We start from the raw sequence: 24,178 nt of genomic DNA on the forward strand, positions 1-24,178 counted from the left end.
AGTCAATTATTCCCTTAAAACTTGTCTACACAAGCTATGTCACAGCAATTTATCCAACATTAACTAAGGTCTGAATGGATTGTTGAACTGCATTACACCTTTGGCTGGACACTTTTATTCAAAATTTAGTTAGCCTTCAGTCAGTTTGATATGATTCATTCTTATCTGGTTTACTTTAGCAAAACAAAGGTGGATTTATAAACACCAGGAACAGAAAGAATTTTTTAATGGAAGCAGTGGTCACCGCTAGTATAAGAGCAAATGGGTATGAAATTGAGTTTAGAAGCTAGAAGATAATTCTTAACCCTCACAGCAACCATATTCTGGGGCAGTTTTTTAGTACAGTAGTATGAGCAAAATACCTAACTAGTTTTAGATAAAGTTCAGTCAGCTTAAGAACCAGATTGTACAGCATGCTTGCAATAACAAGGTTTTAATGACCCTGAAAGTGCCTTTCAGGAAAGTTCCCATGATCATATTTACATACTCTCTACCTCTCTCAAGATTTGCAAAATGTACATAATTTACATAGAATATATCTTGCACTATAAAAATATTAAAACAAATGCTCAGTCTTTCAAATTGAGCATGTAAGCTCAGATTCACTAACAAACACTTTCATGTTGTGGTGTTTATTCTCCCTTGTTTCCATTTTTTTTTGTAACCTGAAAGTAGTAATACCGTCTTGTCTCACAGGGAGCAGTGAAGGAAAATTCATAACTATTTATAAAATGCTCACTCCAGTGATAAAAACAATCTCCTCACAAGGAAATCAATAAACCAGTACAGATCTAGACAGTGTATGGTAAATAAAGGCTATGGGCACACACAGACTAGAGCAGATAAACATCTGTTTTGTTCACTGTGTATCTGTCCTCCAGGGGTCCTGCCAGGAAATATATCTGAGGATCTTGCAGTAAGAAATTACCTTAGTGATAAGCACAACAGACTGCCTTAATTTGCACTGGCAACATTTCTTAGGACTCTAAACACACATTTACCAGCCAATGATGTGGTAAACAGTAATTCAATGTCATTTAAAATTCAAGGGGGGTTTTGTGAAATCTCTGCTCCAGTTAAATGATTTGCGTTTACTGCAGAGCGAAGAAAGTAAAGCATGATGAAATTACTGGGTAACAACCTATTCCCTTTCTGGCTATAAGTTATTATTAATATGCCACCACATCTTCAAATATATTTGAACTAGAGTGGATACCATAATATGTCACTATTTACACGTTGAATACACACTGGATCTCTCTAATACATCCACTGACCTCATATGAATGCACTAAGCTGATCTGGGAGCATCCACACTGCAGTAATGATAACCATCTATGTCTACAACCCCAAATCCCCACTGGCACTTCTATTTATGTGGATTTGGCACTGGAATCATCACTGGGTATGATTCTCCCCTGGGGAAGAGATTCTCCCAGAGAAGAATCAGACTCAGGTTTTCACATTCCATTGACTTGAGGTGCTCTGGGAAATGTTTGATTAGCATGTTGTGGCAAATCTCCCTCTTCCTTTCAGGTCTTCATGGGAAAGTTTTCAGTCTGCCAACGTTTAGTTGGCAGTTCACATGAGTTTCTCTCTTTCATGTGTCCCAAACAGTGCCAGTATGAGCACAGCTGGCTGAGTTGTTCATGCTGGTACTTGCAGAGTTATTGCAGCCATGAACAGATAGAGGGTTTGAACTACACAAAGAGCTCTGTGACTGTTTTGGAGTCATCAACAGCTCTTGGGTCGTCGGACTTAAGTCCATATAAGTCACAGGGAAATTCCTGAAACTTCAAGAAAGTACGGAGGGGTGCAGAGCACACACGGTCACTCACATGGTTGGATCACAACAATAGTTATTGGATTTCGTTATGAAAGGTATTCACAAAGATGGGAAAGAAAAGTCCAAGTTCTTGTCAGAAATACAGCTACTGAAGAAAATGTACTTCTAGTATCAACATTACTATTATTTTAATACTTACAAAGCAATACTTTTAGGGTATTCACATCTCATCAATGACCATAGTTTTGAGAAGCCTCTTATTTAAAACCATATTTGTCTTCATATCATCACCAAGAGGTAACAGAATTGTCATTATTCTTCTTTTCATTAATGGTGGTTTCCAGCAGAGAGGGCACTCAGTGGTTTACCTAAGATCAGAATGGAATTTAGTTCACTTAGCTCTTCTGTGTGACTCCAAAGCTGGTCTGAAGCCATTGTTTCTGACTGAATTTTTACAGTTAATGCATGGGCACTTACTGTTCACAGGAGGAAGAGGTAGGACTGACAGGTGAGGATCACATTCTTTTATTAATTGCCACTACCCTGGATGACTTGAACTTCAAAGTTTTCTTTTTTCATGTGGCAGTTCAGGAAATGTATAAAAGACACTTGCAGATGTCTCTGTGAAAATAAAAGGGATATATCTGTGTGGAGGACATTCAGTGTTATTACCTCCATGCAGAAAAGCAATCAGTGAGATTTCTCAATCAAGCATCATCTCTGGTGATTCTGCTCTTTGTAGTTACTCTTCCATAGGATACCTGGGAGAAGACGGTTTAATTACACTTCAGACATGCTGTATGGTTGCTTTGCGTGCTTGGGATCAAGACCATTCACACTACTGGACAGTTTTACAGAAGTATAAAAGTGAAAACCTGTATGTAATGGCCAAGTCAGGAGTCAGCAATGTCTCCCACTCACCTGATCAGCCTGACCTCTCCAAGCAGCTCATATGCTCTGCTTCAACACATCTAATTAAACTGCACAGAGTGCTGCACTAAGGCAGCTGTGCTCTTTCTGGCAGCCAGGGTGGCTCATTCATGGGTTGGTCAGATATTTTTGTGTGCACTGATGTACAGGCCTAATTGAGGCAATTGTTATTGCTGCGTAAACAAGGGAAACAAAATAATGCCTTTCGTAGTTGTAGGCTTACAGAATGGACTGTCATGCACAAAAAAATATGAATGGAAAATGTAAGCACGTGGATATGAATTATTTACAGCTGCAATGTGATTACAATAGCTGTGGTTGGTTATAAGCTCTGTGATGTTCTCTTCGTCAAACATCCCTGCCAAGTTAATGTTCCAATAAATCAATGTTAACCTTAAATCACTTTAAAGTAACTGGGTTTTGGCAAAGCCTACTACCACCTTGTGTCTTGCAGCAGCTTGCTCTGCTCTTCCCAGAGTTGACTCCTCTTTCCTATAGCACGTGAGCCAGCAAAGGTGGTAGATCCTGCAAGGAAACAGAACTCCACATCTTTTCCTGCCAAGAAGAAAAACCTACATAATTTCAAGGCAGTAGTTGCAGACTTCCTTCATGTAGAATTTTTATTCCATCTGACATGCCAGTATGTTTTGAAATTTCTACTAGCCACATGGGCACTCCAAAGAACAGACTAATACTGTCCCTGCCCAGCTCTGTGGGGTCCCGCGTGCACCCACAGCCGCACGGGTGGGTTCAGTATTATAGTCGGTAGCAAAGAGTCGAGAAGGGCATTTGCGTGCGTTCCGGCAGGAGAATTTATTGCCGCTACACTGTCAAAGGTTGCGGAAGCAAATACGAACGTGATCCCAAAACTCAGTTTTATCCGGGGGCGGGGAAAAGGCAGGACCAGGCAACGGGGGCCAATGGGGAAGCTCTGGGAGAGTGATGAGGGGTAGAGGCTGACAGCCAACCGGGGAATCCAAACTGGGATAGATTAACACAACAGAACAAGCATCCGTGGTAGTAGGGGCTTGCTGAGAACTCTCTGTCCCTTGTAATGTATGATCACCGGTCACCACAACAGACCATCAGCAGGTGTTCACTGAACACAACCAAAATGTTTTCAGTGTGTGGTATGGGGTGCAGGGCATGCTAGAATGCAGGACAACAGAGGAAAACAACACCATGCACATAAATGGGAAGGAGAGCACAACCAGGTACTGCTGCACAGCACAGCCCTCCCAGCTCTCTGTTAGGAATTCATTGTTGACACTGGACAAGTACTGGTAACCGCGGGCTATTTCAATAGGGACCAAGAGATCCTGATGGCAGTGATTTGTTCAAGACTATTTGGGCAGTTTCTCAATAGCCAGAGGCTTACTTCCTAGAAAACAAGAGGAAGTGTTTGCTAGTCTTGATTAGCCCAGTGTCTAGAAAACTTGATGTTTAGATGGGCCAAGCTGCCTTCAGTTCTGTAAATGACTGTAAAAGAGTAAGAACATCTGTTTCCCTGACGAGCTGTCAAGGGCGTCAGGTTCTGTGACAGTCATACTCCTACCACAACCTCCATCTGCTGAGGCCTTAAGGTAAAGAAAAAACTAACCTTAAACAATAACTAACTAAGCGTCATAGACTCTACTGCAGCGAGCAAAGCTCCCTCGCCCAGAGCCGTGGGGCGTGCGGGGGAGCCGCTTTTGGAAGGGTCCCCGGCCGCAGCTCGGCCCGGCGGGTCCCGCCTCAGTCACGCCTCGGGGGAGAAGGATCAGAGCGGGAAAGAGGCGAAAGGAACGAGCGGCCAAAGGCCGGTGAGGGCAGGTGAGGGGCGGTGGGGCGGAGGCGGCCAGGGAGCCGGGCAGCACCGGCGGGGCGGGGCCGGCGCGCGGCCATTCCCCGGGGATGTGCGCGGATCCATCGGTAAGTCCAGAGCAGATTCAGCAGGGCAGCTCGCCCGCGTGGTCGGGTGCGTGGATGGTGGCGCGGGAGGACAGCGGTGCCGGGCTCCGGGACCGAGACGTGGCGGGGGAAACGCGGAAGCCGCGGCCGCGGGGGAGGTCCCCTCAGCCCGCCCACGGGTGGTGTTTTACCCGCACCGGCAGCCGGCCCGGGAAGTGCTGCCGGGACCGGAACGGCCTCTGCGAAACCCGGCGGTGGCTGGAACGTCGTGGGCGGTGGAAAAGGACGATTTGTGGGTTTATGTTTTCAAATGTTCCCTGGGCCACGAGACCCCCTCGCCTCCCCCCCCCCCCGCCCCCCCCCCGGCATTGCGTATGTGAATCTCCTCGACTTTGAGTCCAGAAACAAAGGCCTTTGTTTTAATAGTTCACGGTGGTGACTGAGGTGTCAGCTTTTTACTGCTTTACAGATTCATGGCAAGGAAGTAGACTTAAGTCCATATAAGTCACAGGGAAATTCCTGAAACTTCAAGAAAGTACGGAGGGGTGCAGAGCACACACGGTCACTCACATGGTTGGATCACAACAATAGTTATTGGATTTCGTTATGAAAGGTATTCACAAAGATGGGAAAGAAAAGTCCAAGTTCTTGTCAGAAATACAGCTACTGAAGAAAATGTACTTCTAGTATCAACATTACTATTATTTTAATACTTACAAAGCAATACTTTTAGGGTATTCACATCTCATCAATGACCATAGTTTTGAGAAGCCTCTTATTTAAAACCATATTTGTCTTCATATCATCACCAAGAGGTAACAGAATTGTCATTATTCTTCTTTTCATTAATGGTGGTTTCCAGCAGAGAGGGCACTCAGTGGTTTACCTAAGATCAGAATGGAATTTAGTTCACTTAGCTCTTCTGTGTGACTCCAAAGCTGGTCTGAAGCCATTGTTTCTGACTGAATTTTTACAGTTAATGCGTGGGCACTTACTGTTCACAGGAGGAAGAGGTAGGACTGACAGGTGAGGATCACATTCTTTTATTAATTGCCACTACCCTGGATGATCTGAATTTCAAAGGCAATAACCAGAGATGATAGATGTTTTTAGTGAAAACTAGTCTGAAATTGGGTTCTCTACATAAGTACTCAAAGATACTCTCTAATCAGACATTACTGTCCCACCTTGCTTGTGCCAACATGAGTACTTTCACAGCTGTAATGATGGATTGGGAAATCCAGTAATGTTATTGTGTTTGAGTTAGTAAAAGGTCTTGCACAGCGGTGAGAACCAGGTTCAGTAAGTACCAGACTGATTATGAAGGAGTTGACAAAGCTAGGAGTGGAAGGTAGAAGTGAGAACAATTCTGTTCAGTGTTAACTTTTAAATCAGTTCAACTACTCTCAGCACTGATTCTCCAGTGTCTTAAATAGTTTTGGGGTTTCTAGGGTCAGAATTTCAGCATTCTTAACTCCTTTCATATTTTTTTTAGGCGTCTGTATATTTTGGCTTCATTTTTATTAATAAAACTTTTAAAGATACACATTTGTAATTGAACCCTCAATTGCTGTAGGTTAATTCTCACTTTCAGGTCTGAAATACCATCTCAAGAGTCATGTTTTATAGTCTTACAGGAACTCTCTAGTGGTTAAAGTGGATTCACAGGTTATTCCTGTCAATATATCCCCAAGCAGTAGGCAGGTTTTATTGCTCTGTGGAAAATCTGATTGTCTTCCTGAGGTTGTACAAGAGTTGGTTTTGTCAAAAATTCACTAACCCTAGAGCATTAGACTTGAAAACCTCAGTGGATGCCTTGGGAAATTAGGGAATTCTTGAGTAGCTGATAATGTAGGTGTCTTAGAAAACCAGAAGAATAAAAAAAACCCCAGACACCTAATCTAGGATTTTAGGAACTCAAGTACAGTTTCTTGCTGTAACAGGTACTTTCAGTAGAAATTTCAGTGAGTACACTAGACCTTATCTACACAATGGAGTTTTGGCCCTTTAAAAAACAGCAATACTGCCAATATGGATCCATTCTTTTAGAAGTATTTACAGTAGCATAGGGAGTTACACAGCTACCAAAAAAAAAATCACATCCTTCTGCATCACGTGAACACCAGTATAAATTTTTAATAAGGTCCACACCTTAGTCTTACTGTGAAATTCATGTGAATTTCACACATAGCAAAGCATCTGTAGTGACTAAATACTGTCTTGCCGTAAGCTAAAGATATACCTGTATGAAAAGACAGTCGTAAAAGAGTGAGGCTTAACCTGTAAGGTTTTGGTCTACAGTTTTGAGACCAATGTGGCACATGAGAACAGGGCATAAAGCAGAACTTTTCTGATGAATGGAGAAAAGTATGTAAAATATTTTCACAGATGATCACTCTCCAGCAGTCTTCAGTTCTATTTTGAAACTATTTCTTCTGAAATTTAAACCTAAAATTTCCTAGTGTATGGTTTGGTTGAGTCTGTAGGTACAAGATCTGATTGGCATCCTAAACAACTTTACCCAAGGTGAAGCAGATTTTGTGCTTTTATATACTGCTCCCACACTATAGTATGTTAACCAGTATGACTGCATGGTTTAGTATTAAATTATCTTGCATACATCCTTGTGTCAGGGCCTTGGCACTTCCTGGGTTTTAATGCATCCTGCTGATTGTTTTTCAGTTGTGGAGAGCTGTTGAGGGCTGGCTTAACGTACTCACAACCAAGAAATTTCCTTTCTAAGATCCAAGGCTTTTCAAGGCTTGCAAGTTTCCAGTGTTGCCCATGCTAGATTAGACTTTGTAGGTAGGAGTGCATGGAGAAATAGTGCCACAGCAATTGACTTTTCATACTAACATCTGCCTTCCACTCTTAATTCAAGAGTTCTTACATCTCTTTTATAAATATATCTCAGAATATATGGTTGCAAATAACCACATCATTTTCTGAAGTTGAAGTTTTGATTCCTGCAGGTTTTTGGCTGTTAGTCCCATAAACTGACAGCACAAGTTTCTTACCCAGATCTATTTGGCCTATTAGAATGCCTCAGCATATTTCATATTGGCTTGCAAAGATGTGAAGTTGCGTGTTACAGAGAAAGTAGCAAACCTTAGGAGAAAAGAAGTATTTGTTCTTCAGAGTGTAACTTAATCTTCAGGCCCTGGTTCCCTGAAGCATCTTCATTTTCTGCTAGCTTCTGAGTTTTAAAAGATGATTAGGAGGAGTTTTTAACATTTCGCTTGTAGGGTTCTATCAGTGTAATGACAAAAGTGCTAGTGAACCTGTGCAGTAACACTTGCTAAGAGATTTAAATGGGACTTTTGTGCAGACTGGGGATGATCCACTCTTCCATAGCATTGTGTAGTGTGACCACCATCTAGGTTAGCATTTTTTATATTCCCTGGTCACCCAGAACCTCAGACCTGCAGAACATCCTGATACATTCATGTGGAGAGAAAGAAAAAGGGATGTTATTGGGGAGATTCATTGTCTGAGTTGTTTACCTTTTAGGTGCTGTAGAAATTTTTCAGGTAAGATAATGCAGTTTTATTGACTGCATTTCTGTTTGCCAAGAATCGATTTATTACTTCCTACTGGAAACTAGCCCAGATGAAGGCCTACTGCACACTGGCTGAGAAGGAACAGGACAGAGACACACACCATAAGCATGCGTGTGCCAAAGGTCTGGGGAACATTCTTGTCAAATATGTCATTTACCAAGTGCATTTAACAAAAAATTTTCTGAAAGAAGAATGAGGACTAATTATTTGGAGATCACAGCAGAAGAGAAGGATGTTGTCAGAAGGGAGGAAGTGGTTAGGACAAGCCAGGGTGAATGGTAGGGCACTTCACATGACATGTGAGGAAATGACCACAGCATAATAGTAAGGTGCAGTTCCAGAGCAGCATAAACACAGGCTAAATTATCTACACATCTGTTTTGCTGATGATCTTAAGAAATTATCTAATATGGGAGAATCAGTGATTGCTAAGTGATTTGCCAAAGGCTACCAATAATATAACTGGAACTAAGGAATTTTTAGTGTCAGCTCCATCCCCCAGCAGGAAAGCTAGGAGCAAAGGCTTGCATGCAGATATGTGGGTGATACTTCACAGAACTGGAAGCTGACAGAATTTACAAGAGACAATGGAAGGGAAGTGATGGGAAAAGAAAACAATTTATAGACATGAAAAACACATACAAGAGAATGCCTGCATGGGACTTTATGATGAAAGGCACTTCTTCCAGGGTACAGACCATTTAAAAATAGGGGTTTTCTGAGCATTACCACTAGCAGAGAGTTCTTAAAGCCGATTTTTATTGTGATATGGGATGGTCAAACATGGAGAGTATATTGTGTTGATCTGTCCTGTGGTAAAAATGATGCTGCTGTGCTTTAACCTTGCTTTAACAAAGGTATGATAGCCAGCTATTTCCTGTTAACTATATCTAGTCCTTCCAGTTTTTCATATCTCCAAGTGCTCTATAAGAAGAGGAAAGAATCTGAGTACATGAAGGAACTGGTGTAGAAAAAAGTAAGAAAGCAAATAAATTCAGTGTCATATAATTCCCTTCTACATTTCATCATCATGTGACATTAGTAAGCTTACTACAAGAGCTTCCCTTTTTGAGTGTAAGACATACCTGAGTTGCCTCTATATCAACTATTTCCATTTAGCAAGATTGAGCAGTGTTCAGTTGAACAGCGTACAGTGTGAAAATGAGGACAGGCTAGCTTGTGTGAGGCTGTCCTCAAAACTTATGTGATCATTTAGGCTTCCTGTTTTCAAATACATGAACATTATTCTTGGGGTTTTTAAACATAACCTTTTTTTTTTTAAGAAATAAACTTATAAAAACAGTGCTTCAAAGTAACTCATTTTGTGGATCATTTGCCAGTGTTTAAAGAAATATCTGCTGTTTTGTGTTACTACTTTAAATTCACATTAGCTGGGGAACTCAAGACTTGACTGTGAAAAATAACGTGACAAGAGGGTCAAATAATGTTTTAAGGGAAGGGATTTCTTATAAAAAATGTTTAAAATAGCTTTTATTTGATCTTTGGTGACTTAATCCTTTAAAATATCTAACTTGAAGTTGATGAAACTCCTTCTGAATGAAGAAAATATGTTCAATACTTTATGAACCAAATTTAATGAGGAAAAAGAATGAAATTACTCAAAAGAGTTAAAAAATGCAAAAGAGGTTTTTGAAGTTTTAAACCTCAAAAGTGCTATTTTAAAATGGTGATGCAAATAATTTAAAAAAAAAAATCATTTGCAAAATAGTAGCTCAGTCAAATGCCAGGTGAGTCAGAGAGCATTATGGCAGAGTATGAGATCCAGATACTTTTTTCCCAAGATGTCTGTTAATTGTCTGATTCAGCTCTCTGATCATAGGAGATTACTTGTTATTTCTCATACAGTGTTTCCAATGTGGTGGGTTTGTGTTAGTTATTTCTCATTCCTACAATCTTCAGTTTTCTTAAAAGTAGGTACATTAGAATAGTGGAGATACTGACAAAGATATGCGGTGCACAGAACTGAATCTGATGTTTCCTGTTCCTTTTTAAGCTCTGTTTCTCTGAGGAAGGATGAGGAAGGGTGGGCAGAGGTTTTGGAGCTGTGTCAAGAGTCAGGGAGAATATGTATGTGGTGAGGGGTGACTGCTCTTCAGCAGCATTGCATATGCAGTTGAAACTATTAGCTCCTCATCCAGTGGTGAGGAATTCCACCTTAACATGCTGTCATGTTAAAATGTCCAGTACTCTTCCTCCCTTCTTCCCCCAATGGCTTTATTTTTAATAAATAGTGGTCACTGGCTATCAAATGCTACAAAAGAGAATAGGTTATATAAACCAAAAAGACTTAGAATTTAGGAAGTTTTGAAATTTGTGAGGTATATTTTAGCTGTATAGGTTATTTTGCCTGTATATTTTTCACTGTATGAACAGGATCTGCTATTTAAAGCTTTTTGCATTCCCATTAGCCCTGGGAGATTGAGAAACAGTTCCTTCCTCTTACCGCTTCTTCATCAGTATCAGATATTTGTTTATCGGTCTTATGAAAACAAACATGATTTTCACTACAAATGTAACCTGCGCTCAAATAGCTGGCTGGTGGCATCTTGAGAAATTTCCTGTCATTTACTTACTTAAGTTTGCTACTAGGTCACTGTACACTGTAACAGTGTGTAGAGATATGTCAGATTATTGGGCAAAAGTGTGGTTAATTGACACACCCTGTATGATTCATGCTAAAGATGAAAGCTTGAAAGAGTCTGATAAATTTAACAGAAGAAATCATGTTAAAAGTCTCCCTGATAATCCAGCACATTTTTAATTAAAGCAAACCTTTATCTGAAAAGGCCCCTCATTGCATAAAATCTGTTTGTACAATTACTGATTTGTCACAGCAAAGACAGTTAAGGAGAATTGTTGTTTTCTCAAAATGGCCAAGCCTTAAGGATGCCGTCCAAAATCCAGAAGTTTGGGGTATTTTTAATAGTTGAACTGCCGAAATTTGTGATCACAGGGGAAAAAAAAACAAACCTACCTCTTCTCAGCTGGTCATATTTTAAAATTCTTTAATTTTCAGTACTTTGTTCTTTAATTCAGTCCTGACTTTTGTAGATGGGTCCATGTTAATTTAGGGGTTTGGGAGCTCTAGGTGTATTGAAATCTTTATAGTCATGTATAGACTCCACTAGCAGCATGTTCTGCAGTCCCTGAACAGTTTTGAAGACCTTTTAAGCTTTAGACTTGTTCTCAGGCTCAGTGTAAATTAACTGAAGCTTTTTTTTCATGTGTGTGTACAGATCAATGTTCATATGTATGACTGTTACATTAAAAGTAGTTAATTTGTGTGAAGTAGCTGCTTCAAAATGTCAGTTCCCATTTCTGGAGGAAAGGCTGACCCTGACTAAAATGGGGTAGTAACCTCTCCGCAGAGGGCAGTCCCTCTGAGAACCATCTCCCAAGCAGTAGGGTTAGAGGAAGCAAAGATAGAAGATGCCACATTCTGTGAAAATAAGAGGGTGCCATGTATTTTAGAAAATCTTCACAACTTCTTTCTTGCTTCTCTAAGAAGTCCCAGACATAGCTGCATATGCATGCGACCTTTGGTAGTCTGATGATTACTGGGACCACAAGGTTTAGGAGTGAGAAAAAAAGGAAAGCCTTTTCCTCAGACCAGTCCCTTATGTTGTCTGGGGGAACACTGCAGAAGGGCCTTGGAAGAACAGTAGGGTACTTCCAGGGGATGCTGAGAGGAAATACTATATAGAGGGTTTTAATTTTTTTTCTCTTTCATGTGCAGATCATGGTTTCTAAAGAAGAACATGATTTTCATGTACATGGTAACAGTCTTCCAAGACATCGTGACAGTCAATAGCTATCCACATCCAATGGTGATAGGACAAAAATGTCTCATCTTAATTTGATGAGATGAAGAGGCCAGATAAACATTAGAGAAAAGCTTTCTAGCTGTAGGGTAGTGACACAGACTTCTAGGCTTTTTAGGAAGTTTGGAGAATCTTCTTTTTCAGAACAGAATGGGTTGATATAGAGATATGAGTACTACCCAATTTTTAGAGGACCTGGTGAGGACATTGTGCTCATGTGTCAAGAATTCTGCAATTGTAATAGAAGAATCAAGGAAGATACGTAAGAGAAGATAGTTGGATAAAATAGTCAAGTTTATAGTTTGGAAAATTACTATTTAGAGCAACATCTTGGAGGAATCTGAGCGGGATAGAGTGGGATTTGTCAATAGCAGAGGAAGATACCACATGAATAGAAGCTTGAATTGATTGAAGCCAAAATCAGGAATAGTTTGATAACCGCACAGGAGAGTCTGTTGTAATGAGATTTCATTTAGGAAGACCCAGCAAGTTTTAGAAGCAGCTATTGTGTGGGAATTTAGGACAAGGATTTAGTCAAAAATTTTCCTAGGGTCTATGCAGGTAGTAAGATACCAGATGCAAGGAAGGTAATCTGCAGTAAGAAGTACTGATGGTTTTGGGCTCATGCAGTTTCTAGTTTTAAACAAATATACGATATGCTGTTCTATGGAATAAGTAATACAAGAAATGTAGCAACCATTAGTTAAAACTTGCAAATTGTAAAAAACTTCGTTAGGAAAACCAGCACTTTAAGGCTTCTACTAAAGCATGTTTTGTGCAAGAGGCATTTTCTGACTGCATTGGGTGATTCGATGAAGTGACCATCGCATATAGCTTTATGTGAGTATCACCTATAGCTATGAACTTCGGCTTTCTTTAGGAAAAAAATTCCTGGGTAGAATGCTAGAGCTTAGCTAGGTGGATAGAGGAGAAGCATTGGCATGAAATTTATTCGTCCTCTATCCGTTTTTAAAAATTCTCAAACCTCTTTCTAATTCACTGGAAGAAGTTTTTCGTTCATGATAGCTACTTAGTGTCTTTCATTGGCAATTCCTCGCTTCGTGTCTAAGGCTGTATTCAGATGCATATTGCTAGATTGTTGACTTCTGAGTTTAATAAGGTGTGTTAACCATCAGCATGGACTGCATTGTCTGAGGTGAGGATTCCTTTCAAAATGCTATTCTCCGCAGAATTAGCAGCTTGTCTGCTTCTTTTACCATACTACAGCATGAGAAACTGGTGGGTGGACTGCTATTACAAAAATACTGTGTATTTTAAACAGAGTAATCAAATTGTACCCTGATATTAACCCTTGAAAGGGTTGTATCAAATATAACCCCTGAAATCAAATTATATCAAATTCACTCCTGAAAGGGTTGATGAAATTCCAATAAATTCAATCTTTGAAGCAGAAGTTCCTGACTTTACATAACTTATTAACAGTCTGGGTTGTGTTCATTATGAAAATTACTTTTTTTTCCTAGGCTTATGCCAAACTGTAATTGTGACTTTTTGTTGAAAAGCGTTCACAGAATTGTTGTGTAACTTGCTGTATTTTCAAATGTTTCTAGAGAGATGACACTCCTTGGGTTATTAAGTGTTTCAGGTGCAATGGCAGATCCCATCCGCTGGGCCCGATACCGCTGGCAGCGACTTACATCAACAGAAGGCAGAGAATGCAGCAGCAACAATTCAAGTAGCAAGTGCTATCAGTCATCAAGAACTACTGGCAAACATAGGATAGTGATTCCCTGTTTGGGTCATTTTAAAGAAGAGTATGAAAAAGTATCAAAACTGTACATGAACAACAAAATACGGACTACTAGGTATACTTTATTGAATTTTTTACCACGGAATTTATTCGAACAATTTCACAGGTAAGGAACTCGTTTTTGATTGTGGTAATTCTTCTGAAGCTGAATCCTTCTATTGAATTGTTTGTGTGTGTTACTATATATTAAAAAATTATTCCTTCTCCTGACCTGTCACTTCTGAAAAGATACATGTGATCTGGCCAAAGTTTCTTGAGTATCATCATTGTTGAGCTAGTCCTTTTCTCCTTAGCTTGTGTACTTTCCGCTTATTCTGTTTTTTGGACTATTGAATTATTCCTTGCTCTTGGAGCACTCCCACACACCAGTCTGCAGTGGGATTTTCAGCTTATTTCCTGCATATGTTTTTTTCCCCTTCTCTTATGTCTTTCATCTTCCTTCTGCTTGGAGAACTGCTGGTTTGTCAAGCTATGCAGGGAGGTTACAGGATGGCTTCCTTTTTAAAACATGTCATGTTCCCTAAGAGATTATGAAATTAATTTTAAAGGACCTGGAAATTTGAGAGTGCAAATTCAGCAGTGCCTCACTCTGGAAGACATGTGCCTGGAGGACAGTTTTGAAAATAGAGGAAAATTCTTGGTTTCTGCATTACCTGATCATGTCTGTTAAGCAACTGTGTTGCTAAGTAATCTATTGACTGGAGAGTGAAAGCAGAGTTCTGGATAATTCTTAAATTGCAGGTGAAGAAAAGATAAATTGCCGATAACTTAAATGTCTGTAGAGCATGGAGTGGGGAAATAAGGATCATTGTCCGCTAGCACAGCTAAATCCTGTGTTTTCTCTTTGTTTCAGAGTTGCCAATTGTATTTCCTATTTCTAGTTGTCCTAAATTGGGTTCCTTTGGTGGAAGCTTTCCAAAAAGAAATTACAATGCTACCTCTGATAGGGGTTCTGACAATTATTGCAGTGAAGGATGGTCTGGAAGATTACTCAAGGTACAAAATGGATAAACAGATAAACAACTTAGTAACCAAAGTATATAGCAGGTAAGGCACAACAGTCTTTGTGGTTTATTGTTATTTGATTATGACTATTATGTGAAAAAGTTGGTGATAATTCTTTTGGTTACTTTCTGGATACTTATGGAATCATAAAATAATGTAATTTGGAACAGGTCTCTGAAAGTCATCTAGTCTTAACCCCCTTCTCGAAGCAGGGCTGCTTAGATCAGGGACTAGTTGAGACTTGATCACCAGTTTTGTTAAATGGTTATCAAATTAGTGTAAAATCTGCCAAAAAAAATTTGCTTTGAGGCAAGTGAGTTCATGCATGTGTTTGTACTGTATTAACCAAGGTACTTTGACTAGTTAAGCATTGTTGTACATAGCATTTGTTTTGAGAGGTGTATTTTTAATTCCTCTAAAATGGCTTCGTGGAAATTGAAAGGCTGCTAGTTCATCGCTCATTAATGGCATCGTGTTGTACTCATAATGTGATACCATTTCCCCAAACAGAGCAAGATAGTATTCTATTTGAGTGCATCACACAGTTTGATACAAATGTTGGCATCTGTTTTCCACAGTGCAGGACTGCAATATTACAGACTGTGAGTGCAAGTCAGGCATGGAGTCTGCTAGTGGCAAGTCTGCTAGGCAGTTATTATCATGGATACTAAAAAGATAGGAATGCAAACTTATCGTATTCTAAATTAACCATAAGAAAACTTCCTTGAGTATGTATCAGTGCTGCACACTTGATTATTTTTCTTTTATACCTACCATAAAAGGATATTCCAAGCATGAAAAATACAAAGATTAAGGAAGTATAGTGAATGTTTTTTCCTTATTGCATGCTCTGTTTCTATGTGGGGAAACAAGTATTTTGGAAAATGTCACTTTTGATGTGTTGTAGTAGCCATGACAAATAGCATTTGTAGGTTTTTCTCAGTTTCAGTTTATGCATTTGTAAAAAATCACTTTTCTTCTGTGTATTTCAGGAAGGAGAAGAAATACATAGATGAGTGCTGGAAAAATATCAATGTTGGGGACTTCGTCCGGCTTTCACGTAATGAAATCATTCCTGCTGACATGGTGCTGTTATATTCTAGTGACCTGGATGGGATCTGTTATATTGAAACTGCAGGCCTTGATGGAGAAACCAATTTAAAACAGAGACAGGTGGTGAGAGGATATTCAGAGCAGGTGAGAATTGTGCTTTTCTAGGGGTGTAAGAAAGCTGACATGACAGACGGTGAACTAAAAAATCCCAAGCAACTCAGCCCTCTAGACTGCCTAATTCATGGTAGCTCAGCAATCCTCATCTGAACAAGGTACTAGGTAACACAGTTATAATTTGTTGCTTGAGTTGTTTTGGAGCAAATCTTTGCCTGTTCACATAATGCAGAGAAAGACAGATCTATTTCAAGTAATGGAAACCAGTGAAATTAACAATTCAGGTAAACCTCAAGTAGTTACTTATGGTGGATAACATGTCATGGGTGAGAAATTGGAGTTTTTTAGAAGGGACTCCTGTTCTATATAAAGGCCTAGAGAGAAGAGCATGTATTGTCTTTTTCACTGTTTCTTCATATTGCAAACGCATTGTTACTCCCATACAATATTTTAATATTATACCCAGCAGCCAAAATGCTGGAGGCTGACACAAAAAAGACAATATTAAAAGATGAAAGAATCCTGACATTTCTGTAGTCTTCAGTTCTGCTGCTGAAACACCATGCTGGAAACAGCAGCAGGGAGCTTCAGTGTTGTCCATAACAACAGACTGTTTAGTCCTCTGGGATAAAATTACCTGAGCCGGTTCTGAATTTACAGCAGTGGTAAGGAAGTGAGGAGAGGTTGTCTCTAAGTGCCGTTACTTAATGGGTATGGTAATACCAAAGGCATGATGTGCTTATCCCTTTACAGTCACATGCTTACTTTTACTTCTGTTTTTATTTTAATTTCTTGATTTAGTCTTAGAACAGCAAGGCAGGAAGGTCTGTTTGATCCTTCTGTATATACATATTTTTACACAGAGCAAAATTCCAGTGGTTTCCATCTTTATTGTCTCCCTCCTTTAGGGACCTTTACACAAAATCTGAGTAATTCTAATTCTGCTAAAATTTAAATCTTCTCTTTTATGCCAGGAAACGTAGGAACACTTCTCAAGAAATAAGGTACAAAAGCTTCTACTTTCAATACTTGCTTTGCCGAAATTACGATTATAATGAAAAAATAAACTTATAGTCCAGGAAGATCTGAGTGTCCGTATCAAGATACCAACTTTTGGAAATAGTTTTTATAACCTCCGTTTTATGCTGTCAGAACGTAGACAGCTGTGTCCACTGTAGATTACACCCAGAGTTTCAATGCTTTCTGTTTCAAGGTATATTACAAGAGGGTCTACTAGCAATATATATCTAGAGGTTTCTAGACAGTAGAAGAAAAGAATCGACTGCTTTGGTTATTTCACTTTGAGGGTAGTTCTTATTTGGGTAATCATTGTACAGTGCAAAATTCTTGAAAAGCATCAATCAAGTATTCTGTCTAACATTTTACAGAAATGTTGTACCTCCTGTGCAACTCAACATGCTAAAGGTCAGTGGAGAGACAGGTCTTTCACAGTTAACTAAATTTGCGAAGAGACTGAACGTAGTCTGTATGTCAAAGGCTGCATTCATATTGACTTCAGGTTAATACAGTGCAACACATCAATACAGCAAAACATAGCAAAAAAAGTCTTTTAATCAAGCTATCAAAGTATGTGTTAAGAAATGATGTCTTCTGAGTTTCAAAAGCTCACAGTTGCTATTCTGCTCGTGTGAAGTCATCCAGTTGAGGGAGTACAGCCTTCTCAGAGACCTGTAATTATGTAGAAGATATATTCAGTAATACCTGTGAGTTAGAGAATTATGCTTGGGAGTGTGAAACCTTAAACTGGTCATTGGGGTTTTTTTTAAAGAGTAGAACAAATGACTTTCCAAAGAGTTAGTGGCAGGTACTCAGCTTGGAAATGACTCAGTTATGCCAGAGGCAAGTCTGTGTTATTCTAGAGACTAGAAGCATACTCATACGCCATTAATTGAAATTAAATCGCAATAGCAGGTAATTCCAAAGATAAGGCCTTTTGGCTTTTCTCTTACTTCTCCTTGTGTTTCATTCTTACTAATACGGGATACTCGTTTCACTTGACTTTTCACTGAAGAGCTCACCTCCTCTTTGTTTGCAACATGTACTTCTGGTCTTTTGTAACAGCCCTTTCTTTGGTACTTGTAAGTCTCAAACATCATTGCAAAGCTCTACCTGCTTTCTTTGTGTTAGCACAGAAACCATCGTGGTCATGGTATTGGAAAAAAAAGTCTGTTTGCAAGAAATTCTGCTTGAAGAGAAGATAGTGCCTCATCTTATTTTTTTTCATATAATGAAAAAATCTATGGAAATCTCTGCCTTTCAGATGTTCTTACTGCTTTTGGTTTTCCTTCTTCCTCCTCATCCTTCCACCCATTTTTGTCCTCTCCAGTGTTCTCAAAATATCAGCAATTCAACTCATACTTGCCAGTGTTTAATATTTACTAGGAAGTCCTATGATGTGTAAGTCTGATTTATGCTGGGTAGGAGACCATCAACACCACCAGCAACCTACAGTTTAGAAGCTAAATTTTAGATAGTAATATCTGAACCTCTGAATTTATGATGTTTTTAATTTCTATCACATTTTGTCTGAGTTCTCTGGGGTTTTTTTGCTTCCCACGGCTTTAGGTCTCTGAAATTGATCCAGAAGAATTTTCCAGTAGAATAGAGTGTGAGAATCCTAACAATGACCTCAGTCATTTCCGAGGCTTTGTGTAAGTAGGTTTGGTGGCTCTTTAAACTACTGTCATTTGCTTTCACATAATTTTCAGAGATCTCTTAATGTTTGCTTTAAGAAATAACAATACGGATAGAGGTCGGTTTGCACCATTACGTTCCTAAGTGCAGCCCAACAGACAGAGCTCTAGAAGGGTTTTCTGAGCAGCAAATTGGGCACTGATGCTTTTTATTTTGTATTAAATATTTTCAGCATCTTAGGTCAGGCTGTTTTGCGATTGTGTATTTCATACTTGAAATACCTGTTTTAAATCTGCTCTTCATAACATATGGGATCTACAGTATTTGGCCTCGACCAAGGCCTGACTGGGCAAGCTGCATTGCTTAGAATTGGAAATCGAAAGGACTGGCTTCCTTTCCTACTCTGATTTGTTTTGTGTAACCTTCAGTCAGTTGATCAAATTCCTTTTGACCAGTGTGCCTATCTGTGTCTTTTCTTTAGGCTGCATTTATGTTAGGGGTTTCCTTCATGGTTAGGGTTGGAAGGGACCTTAAGGGACTAGATGATCTTTATGGTCCCTTCCAACCCCAGCCATTCTATGATTCTGTGATTCTTACAAGTTTATGATTTTATATAGATAATAGGAAAACAAAATACTGTTTAATGGGGTGACTTATTTTCAGGTTTTGAGAGTTAGAATGTCTTTATTCTTCCCTTTGCACACTGACACATTAGATATTTGAGAATAAAAATAAATATGTATGAATCTTAGTCTCTGAGGAAGCACCTTGACAAAGAGTGGGCATACCTGCGCTGAAAGTATACCACAGGAGTGACAGTGCTCACAGTATATTTAAAATGAGATTTTATATTTTTTTCAAATATTTTTTGATGCTGATAATACAAATAGGGATAGGGTTTCAGATTTCCAGTAGTTGTCTTGGATCTCTTTTCAGTAGTGTTGCCTCCTTCACATATGCCAGATGGCAAATGCTAGGCTGGTAAATGCAAAAAAAATTGTAATGCAATGCCTACATGCTTGGATTTTCAAGGGTGATCTGCTTTCATGTTACTCCATTCATTTGAAAAGTCCGATCAGAGATGTCAGGATGGCAGTCAGTGACTTGCAGCTTCTTTGGGAAATCTGTTCCTAATGTTTTTGCGAAGCCTGATTGGTAATTGCGGGAGTCCTACAAGCTGATGTGGTTTTCTTTTGCAGTGAGCATTCAAACATGGATCGCGTGGGTCTCAGCAAGGAAAACTTACTGCTCCGAGGATGCACAGTAAGAAACACAGAAGCTGTGGTAGGCATAGTGGTATATGCAGGTTAGTGAACCACCCTGGTTTTCACAGATTGCCTTGCAAACAAGATAGTTATGTGCCCTAAGAAACAGTATTGTACAAAGGGGAATTGGGAGAGTAAAAGCTTGAATCTGGCAAAAGGCCGCCGTAGCTAGAAATGTTAAGAATGCACATCTGAGTTAGGTTTGTTTCTGTTTTAACAGTAAAAAACTGATACCCCTGATATTCCAGGAAGGACAGATCTGTTGTGTGGGAGCAGGTCCTTGTCCTCAACTTGTTGCAATGGTAAACCGAGATTTTGAAATGGACGTGGAAATGCATGAGTTGCTTAGGACTTTTTTCTTATTCAAAACTGAAGCTAGTGCTGTTCTTCTAGTTCCGTTCTACAGTTTGTAGAAAGGGCAGAAGTTTTTACACTAATCAATATGATGTATCCAGACAGATAGTTGTAACACAGGTGTAGGATTTTGTAGAAAATATTAGAAATAATATAGAAGAGTCAAGAATTATGTTGTTTCTATAGGAAAGAATATTAGTGACAGTTAATGTAAGTTAATAAAAGTTAATGTATGCATGGCAGATTTTGATGTAACTTGTTCAGTTTTCTTTAGGACAGAATACATGTATTGTAGGAGAATCTAATTTCCTCATATTTATAATGGCTGTTCAAATATTAGTTAATAGAAATATTCTGTTTCCAAAAGCTTTAGAAATATAAAGCACTTGTCAGTTCTGATACCTGTTATTTAAGAATTTAACCTCTTTTTTGGTTGCAGGTCATGAAACCAAAGCCATGCTGAATAACAGCGGCCCTCATTACAAGCGCAGTAAATTGGAAAGGAAAGTGAACACTGATATTCTTTGGTGTGTTCTGCTTCTACTTTTGATGTGTTTAACTGGTGCAATAGGTAGGTGAGAATCGCTCAAATTCCTGCTATTTTCCTCTCTCAGCCTACAATGGGAAGTATTTTATTTTGGAGCTAATTCATTTTGTCAATCTTTATCCACGTGTAATTCCCTGAAAGTTGGGAGTGCTGTAAGGTTGTAGTTGTCATGTTTGATCTGGGGTGCGGTTAAAAAGTGTGTTCCTGATGCAAGTTTTTGCGTCTGGAGCCTGTTTCTTCATTTGATTTCTCTTTTTTCTCACTATCTGTTCTGCAAAACTCCTACTTTCTCTTAGGATTTTTCAGGTAACATGAGATGCATGTGCACATCGAGGTAAGAGACCTAGTGTGACTAGAGTTGTACCGACTTGATTATTTTAGGGGTTGATTAAGTGATTAGCTCGAGTAAATCTAAACAGACTAACTTTTCCAACATCATAAAGGTGTTTAAAATATGTTTAATAAAACTTCTTCAGACTACACTTAAAAATGATGACAAGATGATGTGTTTGCAGGTAGACTAAAACCTGGAGAGGCAAGGATAACACAATTAATTGCCAGAGGGTTTGTTTTTTTTGGAGGGAAAAAACTGTTTGTGAAGTGTAGTTAATATTTCTTTATTTCTGAGATATGCTGTATGGATGCTGTTGATAGAATGCATGTAAGGTGTTTATTCATGTGTGTATTGACACTTGGGACTCCTGTTGGGAAAAAGCCCCAAGAGATAAAATTGTAGTTTAAAAGCTTAGAAAGAACTGCAGACTATAACAACTAACACAATAACCCTGAGCTGTGATACATTTTACATAAAACTGACTGACTTTATCTTGTTTTCAAGGTCATGCAATTTGGTTAAGTAGGTATTCGGAAATACCGTTTTTTAACATCCCCAAGCCAGATGGGAAATCGAGTCATCCAGTGTTAGCAGGCTTCTATATGTTCTGGACGATGATAATTTTATTACAGGTAACTGGTCTGCTTTGAACATGGGTCACATTCTGATCTCATTTGTACCCTTGAAGTAACTCTTCGGCTTCAGTAGAGCTACTTCATGTTTGTAACTGGCCAAAGACTTCAGTTTTATTTAATCCCTGTGTTTTATTTTGGTAGGTCTTGATCCCAGTTTCTCTCTATGTTTCGATTGAAATTGTCAAATTGGGACAAATTTATTTAATACAGAATGACATTGATTTTTACCATGAGAAAACAGACTCAACTATTCAGTGTCGAGCACTAAATATTGCTGAAGACCTTGGCCAGATTCAGTACATTTTCTCGGACAAGACTGGAACCCTCACTGAAAATAAGATGGTTTTTCGGAGGTGCAGCATTGCAGGACAGGAGTATTGCCATGAGGAAAATGGTAAGACACAAACCTTTGTTCACCTGGATCATTTTTCCAACATATTTGATACCATGAACTAAATATTCTTTACTCATTGTGGGAGAAGTCATGCCTACTCTGTTTTGTTTCTCTCTGTGGAATATTCAGAACCCAGAACACTGAAAAATTGCCCATCTACTCTTTCCTCTATTTTTTTTTTCTCCAACTAGAGTGCCAATGCTTACCTAGCATTCTAAGGTTTAAACATCCTGTTGACTGTCCTAGCAGTGTACCACCTTTATGTAGTATATGTTAAGACTCCACTTCAACATACTTTTGCTCTTGAGACTATAGTAACCCAAATTAAATACATGCTTAACAGTATTAATACATTACTTAACAGTAATTTTAAGGTACAAGTAATCAGATGTGTGTCCATGTGTGTGTTAATACTGCAAGGGTAAGTACCTTCATCGAAAATGACTGTTGTAGTCTTACGTAGATCTTACACAGCTGTTCATTATTAGCCAAAAAGTCAACAAGCAGTGTTAATGAATAGTTACTGTGTTACTGTCTAAAAGTGTAGGATCTTTCAGTATATAATTCATGAGAGCCAGCTTGAAGTCTTCTGGGAGACAGGAGAAGATACAGCTTCAGACACAAGAGAAAATTGGGCAGAGTGACATGAATGATTTAATTAGCTATTTTATTAATTATGTAAAACCACAAAGTATTTATTACAGTTACCATGTGTATGTACTAGTGCCTGCAGACATTTGTTCTTTTGCTGGTGAGCAATGCAAATATTCCATGAGATCAACGGTGATGGGTGGGCATGTGAGGCACAGATGTGTAGTAAACCTTCCATGGTTTTGATGGGTTTGCTGCCAGATAGAATTGCTGACAACTGCAAGCGAAAGGCACACCCTGCTGGCTACAGCAATGAATCAGTTCAGCCCTTCTTTTGTTGTGTCACAGGACCAGATTTTACAGACAAATTTTACAGCAATTTCTGCACATGTTTTGGAAGTGTTATGGTGTGGGTTTCCAGATGCTTCTTTGGATTTGCATAATTGTACTGGGAAGGATGACAACAGCAAAGTGAGAAAAAAAGTTTATAAGTTTTGAACTAGGTGAATGAACAACTTAAATAAAAAGCAGATTATATTTTCAGAGCATTTCCTAAAGCAAAGAAAACTTTCAGAAAAGAAACCAAAGAGTAGTGTGAGTGATGCAGCTGCGGCTGATTCGGGTCTCAGTGTGCCAGGGAAAGTATGTCTACACATGCTTCTGCTAGTAGTTCACATAAAGTTATCTTCCAAAATTATTAGTGTGTTAATTATGTACATAATTACTTCCTCCTGTGCCCTGTCTTTTCCCTGGAGAGTAAACATGTGTTTCTTCCTACCAAATTAGTTTGAAAAACTTCAGAGGTCCTGGTTTTTAGCCCTGGTTTATATTTGTTCAGATGCACAGACATGCTACATAGGGTAAGAGTTGCAGTGCAACACAGTACAGTCTTTTACATAGAAGCTGCCTAATCTGAACATATATTTCTGTGTTTATATCTTTATTGCCCAGGGTAAAGGGATGCCTGTGATTCAGTTTAATCCTCCATAGATGCTCCCATGCAGTGTTCTGTCTAAAGTAATGTGTGCCTCTTGAACCATGGCAGTAGAGTAGTGTGGTGTTGTAAGAGGTGCCCCATGTTACTTCAGACAGAGCATGAGGCTTCTCAGCAGCCTGGAAGCAGAGCAGAATGGACATGTGTTGTCCAAACCTGCCTCTACAAACACATACTAAGTCACTGGTGCTGCTTTCCAGTAAAAGGTATCAATGCCTCATGGGATTTTGTAGTTGGTAGTTGTGGAGAGCCACAATCTGTTATGTTCCCACTTACCTGTTTTTTAAAGGAGCTATGTTGCTAATATCATGTTGATATCAGGAAGATGGCCTGCCAAGGAAGGTGTAAGCTCTGGTCTCTCTGTTTCCTTGGACTCAGCAAAATGGCAGGATGGGGGACAGAAAGAGAAGACAGCAGAAAATACGGGACTCAGTAGTGACATAATAAACATATTTCCC

The 24,178-nt window shown here is 39.1% G+C and overlaps 1 protein-coding gene across 6 annotated transcripts in view; it reads left to right on the plus strand.

Annotated features, from left to right (window-relative positions):
- Positions 1-4,187: 4,187 nt before the first annotated feature.
- The window catches only part of ATP10D (ATPase phospholipid transporting 10D (putative)), a 45,544-nt gene continuing 25,553 nt past the window's right edge, over positions 4,188-24,178 (plus strand). For 3 of the 6 annotated variants that reach the window (XR_007203653.1, XM_048303711.1, XM_048303714.1), the window contains exons 1-9: positions 4,551-4,627; positions 13,607-13,885; positions 14,633-14,826; positions 15,777-15,981; positions 18,538-18,623; positions 19,806-19,912; positions 20,665-20,796; positions 21,611-21,738; positions 21,883-22,135. Coding sequence is in view for 5 of the 6 variants with exons in the window: in XM_048303711.1 (XP_048159668.1) it covers positions 14,711-14,826; positions 15,777-15,981; positions 18,538-18,623; positions 19,806-19,912; positions 20,665-20,796; positions 21,611-21,738; positions 21,883-22,135 (1,027 nt within the window). In the remaining variant the exon portion in view is untranslated. Of the gene's footprint in view, positions 4,300-4,550; positions 4,628-13,606; positions 13,886-14,343; positions 14,345-14,632; positions 14,827-15,776; positions 15,982-18,537; positions 18,624-19,805; positions 19,913-20,664; positions 20,797-21,610; positions 21,739-21,882; positions 22,136-24,178 lie in introns of those variants that run through there. The other 3 variants (XM_048303715.1, XM_048303712.1, XM_048303713.1) reach the window with 3 other exon arrangements.

Source organism: Corvus hawaiiensis, chromosome 5, assembly GCF_020740725.1.
Source record: "Corvus hawaiiensis isolate bCorHaw1 chromosome 5, bCorHaw1.pri.cur, whole genome shotgun sequence".
Classification (NCBI taxonomy): Eukaryota; Metazoa; Chordata; class Aves; order Passeriformes; family Corvidae; genus Corvus; species Corvus hawaiiensis.